Here is a 10,106-nt window from a genome sequence, read left to right as displayed (position 1 = left end):
AATTGTACATTATATCTTATCTAAATATAAAATAATTCCAAACATAAGATCTCTCCAAACATAGAGTTATGCGTTGGATTCAATTAGTTGATATAGAAACACTTGGGCAGTAAACAACCTAAATCAAAATGAGAAAAATAAAAATAAGAAAGCTAATTAGGTTAATTATTTAAATCATTAAGATAGGTACCCTAGATAGTTTAGGTCATGAAGTAAAGCATGAAAGCTAATTAGGTTAATTATTAATTAATTAAGATAGGCACCCTAGATAGTTTAGGTCATGAAGTAAAGGGGGATTATTCCCTATAAGTATAGATGTGTCAAAAATAAGATAAGAGGAAAGGAATAGAAAAAAAAAATAAAAGGTAAAAGACATTGACTTCTCCTTAGATGTCAAAAATAAAAATAAAAGTAAAAGGTTTATGTCCATGAAAGAGGGAAAGGATGATGATGAGGAGGAGTAAGAAAGCATAGCAGAATCACATAAGAAGACGAGAATGAGGATTCAAAGGGATCTATACAGTTGCAGGAGGAGGAAGCCAACGCCAAATGCTACGACCCCGTACTGGTTTCCATTGGACCTTACCATCATGGCAAGCTAGGCAAAGCACAAGACAGGGGAGAAGCTAAAGCTGAAATTGGCATGCCTCGTCATCCTTCAACATATGGATAGGGACGAGTTTGAGTTTCTATTTGCTAAAATGTTTAAAATGGTTCCTGATGTAAGGAAGTTGTACGAGAGGGAAAAAGATCACAAATTTTCATGATTAAATAATATCAAAGGAATCCCTAGGCAATATTAACTATAAATGATAAATTGCCATTTGGGTTGTTTCAATTCTCGGCTACAATGTGTATATATAGCCTCACATGAGACCCCAAAATATCTCCATATGATATGCAGTTGTATTGAATCATGACTCTAACATATTGTAGCATACCCTCATATGATATACAGTTGTGTTGCATCATGTCTCTAACATATTGTAGCATACCCTCATATGATATACATTTGTGTTGCATCATGACTCTACATTGTAAAGATCATAATTGTCATGACAATAGAAATAAGCTAGTGGTGTGGCGGTTTGAAAACATTCGCTATTTACATTATGTGACTTATGACTTTTATGTAACAATATAAATAGCATAAGAAAAATAGTTAGTGTTGTTAGCACATGTCAAAACATTCGCTGTTTATATTATGTGAGCTATGACTTTTATGTGACGGTCCAAATTTTTTAAAAAAAATACTTAGTAAGGTAGACCTATATTATCACAAGCCCATTTATATAGTCTAATTGAAATCAAAATTACAAAATTGCAAAATAAAGAAATCCTCATTTATATATTGTTAGAAACTACTCAACCTACAGACAATCCTAATGAAGAATATAACTAATGTCTCCTTGGAGACATTGTAGGAAAGTCACAAATATTTATTTAAATCTTTAAAGGGACTGAAGGAGATACATATTGGAAGATAATTTACCTCTTCTTGTATTAGTATAGTTCAAACCTGCTGTGTATGGGTTTCTAGTAATGGAAACCTTTAAAAAAAAAGATAATAGAAAATTTAATATATATATATATATATATATATATATATATATATATAGACACACACATATATGTATAACATCATTTTTTGTAGAACACATCAAATCAAATTCTCAAATTTATGAACAAAATTTTGACTTTACACATCATTAGTATAAGGAAAAATGAATTCTTTCTTATTTTCCTTTATTCTCCTTTTTCCAAATAAAATTCCTAATTCAAATGGACCACAAAAGTTATAAAATGCGGCTAGAAAATAATTTTAAAAATTTTTGGGTATGATTTTTTCAAAAAAAAATTATTTGAAGAAACTTGCTGATAAATGATTCATCATCATGGGCTCAAGAAAAACGATGGGATGGATAGATTGTCTAAAGAAAGACACCAATGAGTGAAGAAGCTTGTTTTACAATTATTTAGATAAAAATGAGTGTAAAGTTTATCATCTGCATCAATTAAACGATTGTTGGACACATGGCAGTGCCTATGAGAATATTTTCTCATAGTTTTGCTTGTATATTAGTTAGATTTTTAAATGCTTTTTATAAAATAATTTGCACAAACAAAATAAATTATAGCGCATTGAAGTCTACGAGTACGATGTTAGCAGAAGTAAAAAGGAAAAAAAGAGAAAAATAAGCGGGAAAAAAGATACAACATATATTTTATCAAAATTAAATAAAATTATATGCGTGTACTATTTATTTGTGATATCTTGATTTAGTATTATTTTTTTGTCTTAGATATAATGTACTCATCATCCTCAATTTTTCTAATGTAATGGACAAATTTGAAATTCTTGACATGTTTTAATATGCAAGGAAGGTGTTTGACAAAATAAGACTGATGACAATTAGAACAAACAGATACCGTACAAACATACTAAAGATTTAAACGACGGCCAAGAAAAACAAAACCTAGCCAAACAAATTAAACACACAATTCCTAAAAAGATAATGACTGTTAACCACATACTTACTTGATTCTCTATCTCTATTTGATTCTCTGTCTCTATTTGCAGGAAACAATGTTGGATCACTATCCTTTCTTATTTCCCTACCTCTATTTGCGAGGGAAAATGGTGAAGTAAGTCTGGAGGCAACTCAGAACAATGGCGGAAATTGCACCAACAAAAGCTAGAAATGTGAAGTTAGCGCGCACCCACTCTCTCATCCAGATTTGCGTCTTCTTCTCAAAATGCCTTTCAATGCATTCTTTAGCGTGAGAATAAATATTCGGATCGGGGATCAAGCTGTTTGCCATATCATTGAAGAGGTCCGCCACTTGCTGGTTGGTGCCGAGCAAATTATGAAATACGCCATTGGAGCTCAACTCCATGACGTCTTCGACATCGTCGATGAGTGAATCCATGAAACATATGTAGGAGGTGACCCACGGATCCTCCACATTGTAGCATGTTTCGTAGGCTGCCAAGTTCAGAAGAATGGTTTTGGTCTGGCTATTGATGGCTATGGGGGGGAGTTCAAGTTTTGCGGACAAGCTATAGGACTGGAAACGAACATCTGTGAGATGAAGAGTTTTTCTAGGCCTGATGTGTATTCCCGCAGACTCAAGCTTCTTGGCAGATCGATATCTGTACCTGTAGCATGGCGGCTTTCGTAGGCGTGATGGCCGAACAAGAGTTTTGTTCCTGCGCAAAAGGTCGAGCAGGTGGAGGGGGTCGACCGGGTGGCTCACCGGTCCCACCTGAAACCGCTGTTTAATGAACTCCTGCAGGATCGGCATTCCTTCGGCGAAACTTCCGTATCTTAAGATCATCAAACACTTGAGCACCTCGAAGGGGATCTGGTTTTCCAGCAAGAACAGGTCGCGAGTGACGAAAGCGACGTCGTGGCTCTTCATGTTCATGTCATCGCCCGTCTCGCCGGCGCAGCAGTCAACGAACTGGAGAATGAAGCAGCCGTCGAGGAACATCATCCGGGCAAAGGCGTCGTCGTCGAAGGCGTCGGTGGAGCCGTGCTCGTAGCAGTGTCTGGTGGTTTTGGCGGTCTTTTCTACGCGCGCGTAGAACTCGTCGACGTTTGTCGTACTGCTGCGGGAGATGAAATGTCGCGCCCATTTCATTTTGGTCTTCTCCGTTACTTGGAGCTCTTTGTCACTGTGGAAAGGGCCAAAGGAGACGACGCCGGGAGAGTAGCATTTTCTGTTGGCTTTCACCTCGCGAAGCATTTTGGGAACTCTCTGAATTCGGGTCCTGCATGGGGCATTTTCCGGCGCTGCTGCGTCACCGTTGTGATCGCCGTTCATCAGGGATTTTAACCACTCCTTTGTGCTGGTGGTGGTTGATGGTGGGCCAGCACCTTCGCTTTTTAAAATTTATTAGTGAGGAAATAATAAACAGTTTTCCAATAAGAAATCACATTAAATAGGAATCGCACAGCAAGATTCACATGTCACATTATTTGATAATTTTTTTAGACAAAAGGATTTGATAGAAAGAGAATGACGGTGGTCTTTCCAAAGACCTAATTTTCACGTTATATTGGAATAAATAAATTATATAAAAAAATATTAACTATACTTGATATATATAGATGGCAAAATCATATTAAATTCAATATATATTAATATGTATACTATATATCTATGTCTGTCTATTTTCTAAATGCTAAATATGTGATAAATTCATTTATATAATACATATAAAGAGTGGACTTATTTAGGATTTCTAAAAAATTTAAATAACACATATGTACTATCCATTCAATTTTTTATTGCATTTCAATCTTATTCTTGCATACCATATATGCTCTCCATCCAATTTTTTTAAAATTTCTGATTCTTCACCATGCATGTATTGTGTCAAAAAGGCAAAAAATATAGAAAAGGAAAATTGAACCTTCTTGTTGGATTACTATATTAAGAAAATCGGGATGATCATTTGCCGTCGCGAACGGTTTCCGGCGGTAACTGCGTGATTCATCGGCTCCCGCCGTCGCTGGAGACGCTTTCCAGGTTGTAGCGGGCACATCCTCCATGATGAATATATATATCACAGCCTTTGTCGATCAGCATCCGCCATTATTGTAAAGCATGCATGCACAGCTATTTATAAGAGTGAACTTCGATCAATTTCCTTCCCAAGTGAGAATGGTATCAAGATCATCTCTTTGATTTTTTGGTTTTCTTGGAATAGGATCTTTATTTTTATATTTTGTTTCTGTCCACGACATTGTTATGACAAGAGGAGCCCATTGATAGGTTTGATATACATGGGTGAATACTAACTTGATCCAAAAGTTTCAACCTATTGGTTCTTGGGTCCATCCATGTATATAAGCACACATCATCCACTTTAATTTTTTAATGTGAAACAAACTTAAAAGTGAAATTCTCAACGAACAGTAAACCTCGTAGGGTATGCTGGAGACAGCACGCACTAGCATGCCTTGATTTCAAATGGAATCTCCAAGGTTTTAACCATGGCAGCAGAAGCAAAGAATCGAATATATATATATATGATTGATCAATACACCTGTGAGTTCATAGGCACGTACATAGCCAGTTTGTCGGTGCTAGTAAATACAGCCTTCTCAACATGCATACGTATCTCATTATACATGGAGTACTACTTTTTTTTTTTTTTTTCTCTTAATTCAATAAACTATAGTATGCTAGGTCATTTGAACAATCAATTAATTAATTTACTAGTAATGGGTGTAGACACCCCAATTTTTCCGGGACTTATATAATAAAATTTAATGAATTTTATTTTATAAAATGAAGAAAAAAAGAATTGAATTTGTTCATTCGAAATTAAAAAAAAAAAAAGGTGGGTCTGCATGTTCAAGTTCCAAAATTCATACTTATATATCAACAAATAAACATATGAGAAATGTGGGAAATTGAATTAAATGGTGATTGATATATTCAATGTTGATTAACTAATCAACATTAAGGTGATTAGTTTCCTAAGCCTATAAATAGAGGCATTCTAAGGGTGAGAAGATACTCAAACAGACAATCGAGTCTTTCACATAATTATAGAGAGACAAGATATAGAGAGCAATTTGTGAGGTAAAATAGAGAAATCTCATTGTAATTTAGAGTGAATCCAAAGTTTGAGAAAATTGCTGGAGAATTGAAGAATAGCAGAATTCAAAGGTTTTGCAGTTTCAAAAGTTAGAATTTGAGATTTGAGAATTGCAGACAGAATCAAAGAAGACCTAAAGAGCTAACATCGGACTTGAAGATTGAAGGAGTTGAAAACTGAGGTTGGTTTTATTGACAATTAATTTCATAATTCCAGTGACTTGAAATAATTTTGATATGAAATTAATGTATGATATTTTGTCTTGTTGAACCCACCCAGTGGATTGGATCTGACTCGTTAACCCGACCTATTGGATTAGGTCCGATCCATTGACCCATAACCCATGAACCATCATATGGATCCAATCTGATAGCCCAATTGGAGTTCGTCTCATGCACAACTCGGGAAGCTTGAAAAATAAAAGAAAAATATAATAAAAAATTAAAAATTAAGACTAAGATAAAGAAAAATCAAATTAACCTAGAACTAGTTGGTTTCAAAAGTAATAGAAAATAAATAGTCTTGGGAAACGACACCAAAAACTTCTTGTGAAATTCGCAAGTCTACGAAATCATAACAAGTAATATAGTGATAAAGAATGATGTCGAACCCATGAAGACTATTTACCTACTAACTATTAACATTATTCTAATTCTAAATTATTTGAAAATCAAGAAAAGTGGTGGATTTTGAATCTAAAAAATAAACATAAAAAAGTAAATAAAATTAAATCAACTAAATACTTAAAAAGAAAAAGATTTCACCCAAGAAGAAAACACTAAGGCATCTGACTCACCTAACCAATTCAATCCCAAATCCTAATCATGCAATCAATTAATTGTCATCCTATTTGATGGCAAAATATTCTAACACATCTAAGACTCTCTCTCGACACTATAAAAAATAAGGTTATTAGTGAAGGATAAAAATCGTTACTAATAATCACAAAACCGTCACTAATAATATTAGGGACGATTTTCCAAGTATTAGTAACAGTTTTGAAATAGTCGCCATAACTGCGGTTGTAACACCCCGAATCCTTAAACCCGGATCCGGCGCGTTATACCTGATAAAATCCCTGATAAATCATTGTCCATATCATATGTAACGGAAAACATAAACAAAATCTCCATATAACATAATACCAGAGTTTACTAATTTCTATCTATAATCCAAAGTATCCATCCAATACTTGCATTTCCATATATACATACATCTAAAAAAGCATTTCAGTATTCTCACAATTATTCCGTTCTCAACAGACTTAAAATATAAAAACTTAAAACGTAAATATTTACATTCCCCCAAAGTATATAAAAATATACCCTTTCTCTTTATACAATCCTCATAAGGCTAAAAACCCTCGAACTCTCTAAGCTTGACCTTGAGGATGTCCTGAAAAGAAATAATCATATTCGGGTGAAACACATCTCAGTAAGGGAAGAAACATACATATTAAAACAGCGTGTGACCAACATAAGATAAATAGATATAATTTTTATTTCATTTGCAAATCATCATATAACATTGAAATCATTTTCTGAACATAAACAATCACATGCAAATATTTAACCCACGAGATTACCCAAGGATAGGGGTGATTACCCGTCCATACAAGTAGCACCCTTCTGCTCTGATACTTAGGTAACCCTAAGGTCACAATTAAAACATATCAGAGCACTCACCTTACTCAGTAAGCTCTCAAGTGGTAGATTAATCTCGTACTCACACAGTTCAACAATAGTTTACCGGCAAAGGCCCTAAGGATAGGGAATCCTACCCGCCCATACAAGTAGGTTCCCTTTGCTCTAGTGCGTTATGCAGCTACTGCCATATCTGAAGCTACTAGTGCATTCTCCTTACTCAGCAAGCCTTCAAGCGAAGAGTGCTCCCCGCCCAAACGTAACATGTTCTACATACATAAATATTTCTAATATCATAATACATCGTTCTTTCCATCATTATTCAATCATTCAATTCTTTCATGTTCATAACTTAACATTTCCTTGTGTTTCACTTTAAGTGACTCTTTCTCATTTGTATCATTCACATTTCACATTTCATTTCATTGCATTGTCATTTCTTATCATTTCATTTCATAACATTTTCATTTCATTCATTTGTACAACAGCCGCTCTTTAGCCGTCATTTGTTAGTCCACATAGAAATGCGCTAGAATCTACTAATACAGTTCCTTGTAGCTGTCATCAGTTAGTCCACATAGAAATGTGCTAGAATATGCTAACCCGGCTTTTAGTTGTCGTACATTTACATGGTTGCATTTAACATACACAGGCAATATTGTCCATATCATATTTTATTCTCATTACTTTACTTACTTAACCTACATCTCATACATTTAACATATAATTTGCACAGATTCTTATGCCACACAATTAAGTAGTAAAATTCATACATATTTCTCATAAAATAAGTCAACCCACATTTAACATTTATGTGCTCAAAATACATTTCATTTCTTATTTAATTCATCAGAAAATTATTTTCACTTTCATTCGTTCACTTTCACATATACATAATTATATCGACAATCCTAGGCTCAGAAAACATAAATTTCATGGCTGGCATTTTAAACTCACATAAAATATATATATATATATATACATAAATAACACATAGTTGTTTTTTAATTCATGAAAAACCTGATTTAATTTATAAATTTCCCCCTTATCTTAATTCTCGAACTACACCAACAGGGATTCCGGAAAAATACCTGTGGCGCTCACCCGGACCCTGAAATTGAATTCCTAATTCCAATAAATTATTCCTGAATAAAATATTATTTAAATATTTCCTATGGCCATAATTCCTAAATAAATAAATATACCCTTAAATATAGCTAAATTACCAAATTTCCCAAATCCCAGTCTCGCTTTGGAGTAGGACCTAAAAAATCCCAATTGAAAAATTACCTACGTCAAAATGACAACGACGACAACTAGGACCACGTGATGGTACCCGTTCGCCGATTTAACAGTAGATTTAAAGCAAAATTGAGAAAATGGGAAAAAATTACCTTTCCCTAGGAGCAGTGCCTAAGTTGTTCCCACGACCAATCTGCTCCAATAGAAATATCGGTAGCGGAACCAGGAATCCAACAACACCTTCTGTTTCCCGATCCGCTGCAAATTCGCCAAGAAATTGAGAGAATGAGAGAGACGGAGACGGAGTGGCTGGCGCTGCGTAGATAAAATTTCAGAGAGAGAGGGGGGGGGGGCGTGTCTGTTTTGCAGACTTCTTCTTCTTCTTCTTTCTTCTTCTTATCCTCTTTACTTTATATATATATCTTATTTTAATTATTATTATTTTTAAATCTAATGCAATAATATTTAATTTAACAACTAGTTATTTAATTATTTAATTTATCTTAATTTAATTTAATTTCTTTATTTTTTATTTTTTATTTTTTTTAATTTAATTTTTTTTACTTTTTCCCTCGTCATTCCGTTTAAATTTTCGGGTCTTTTCAGCGGTTATTAATAATTATTAGTGACGAATTTTAAAAGTGTCACTACTAATAGAGTATTAGTGACGGATTATAACTGTCACTAAAACCCTAATGCCGTCACAATAAATTCTACATTGATTCCGCTTAAAATCGTCACTAATAGTGGACTAGTAGTGACGAATTTCAAAATCGTCACTAATAATTGACTATTAATGACGAATTTCATAATCGTCACTAATATCAAAGTAATAGTGAGGAATATAAAATCCGTCACTACTAATCTGCTATTAGTGGCGGTTTTGAAATTCGTCACTATTACTCTACTATTAACGATGATTTTGAAATTCGTCACTACTAGTCTACTATTAGTGACGATTTTGAAATTCGTCACTACTACTTTGATATTAGTAACGGTTATGAAATTCGTCACTAATACTTAAAAATGGACATTTATTAGTGACGGTTTCGAAACCGACACTAATAATTTTAAAAAAAAAAATTTAATCATTAATTTTTGTAAAAATCTGTAATTACATTTTTCGCATACATACCATTAAACCATAATTACAAAAAAAAAATTCATAAATTATTGAAAATTCTAATTCAAATTTGAAATTTAAATACAAATACAAATACATTAAAGAAATTCAATTAGAATACATAAATTCCATGTGTTTAGATAACAAAAAAATTTCAAAATTCTAATACAAATATATTATACAAATTCAAATTCAAATAAAGAAATTTCATTTGTTCAGATAAAAAATTAAAAAAAAAAATCAAAAGTTGCATTTGACTCTAGTGCATGGCATCGTGCTGATGTTGTGACAACTGCAAACCCTACAAATTAAGAATTATAAAAAATATTAATATACAATGTTTGAACATATATGTGTACGTACTATAAGTATCAATGATTTGATAGCAAAATAATTAGATATTCAGACATAGTTAAATAGCTATGTTTTATCAGTTTAGAAAAATTTTGATAGCATTTCATTTGTAAATAAGACATTTTCCATA

The 10,106-nt window shown here is 33.2% G+C and overlaps 1 protein-coding gene across 1 annotated transcript; it reads right to left on the bottom strand.

Moving 5' to 3' along the window:
* Window positions 1–2,622: 2,622 nt before the first annotated feature.
* Window positions 2,623–4,559, bottom strand: LOC131167453 (uncharacterized). The gene is made up of 2 exons (XM_058126258.1): window positions 4,421–4,559; window positions 2,623–3,881 (listed from the first exon to the last, which is right to left on the bottom strand). The coding sequence occupies exons 1-2, from the start codon at window positions 4,557–4,559 to the stop codon at window positions 2,623–2,625; spliced, it is 1,398 nt and encodes a 465-aa protein (XP_057982241.1).
* Window positions 4,560–10,106: the final 5,547 nt, after the last annotated feature.

This window comes from Malania oleifera, chromosome 11 (genome assembly GCF_029873635.1).
Source record: "Malania oleifera isolate guangnan ecotype guangnan chromosome 11, ASM2987363v1, whole genome shotgun sequence".
In the NCBI taxonomy this organism is placed as follows: domain Eukaryota; kingdom Viridiplantae; phylum Streptophyta; class Magnoliopsida; order Santalales; family Ximeniaceae; genus Malania; species Malania oleifera.
Note: the sequence above shows the minus strand (reverse complement) of the source record. Positions and strands in the feature narration are given on the sequence as shown.

Coding starts and splice junctions, on each gene's coding strand:
- LOC131167453 (XM_058126258.1), bottom strand. CDS start 4,559: ATGGAGGATGTGCCCGCTACAACCTGGAAAGCGTCTCCAGCGACGGCG. Junction 3,882..4,420: donor TATAGTAATCCAACAAGAAG/GTTCAATTTTCC, acceptor TAAAAAGCGAAG/GTGCTGGCCCACCATCAACC.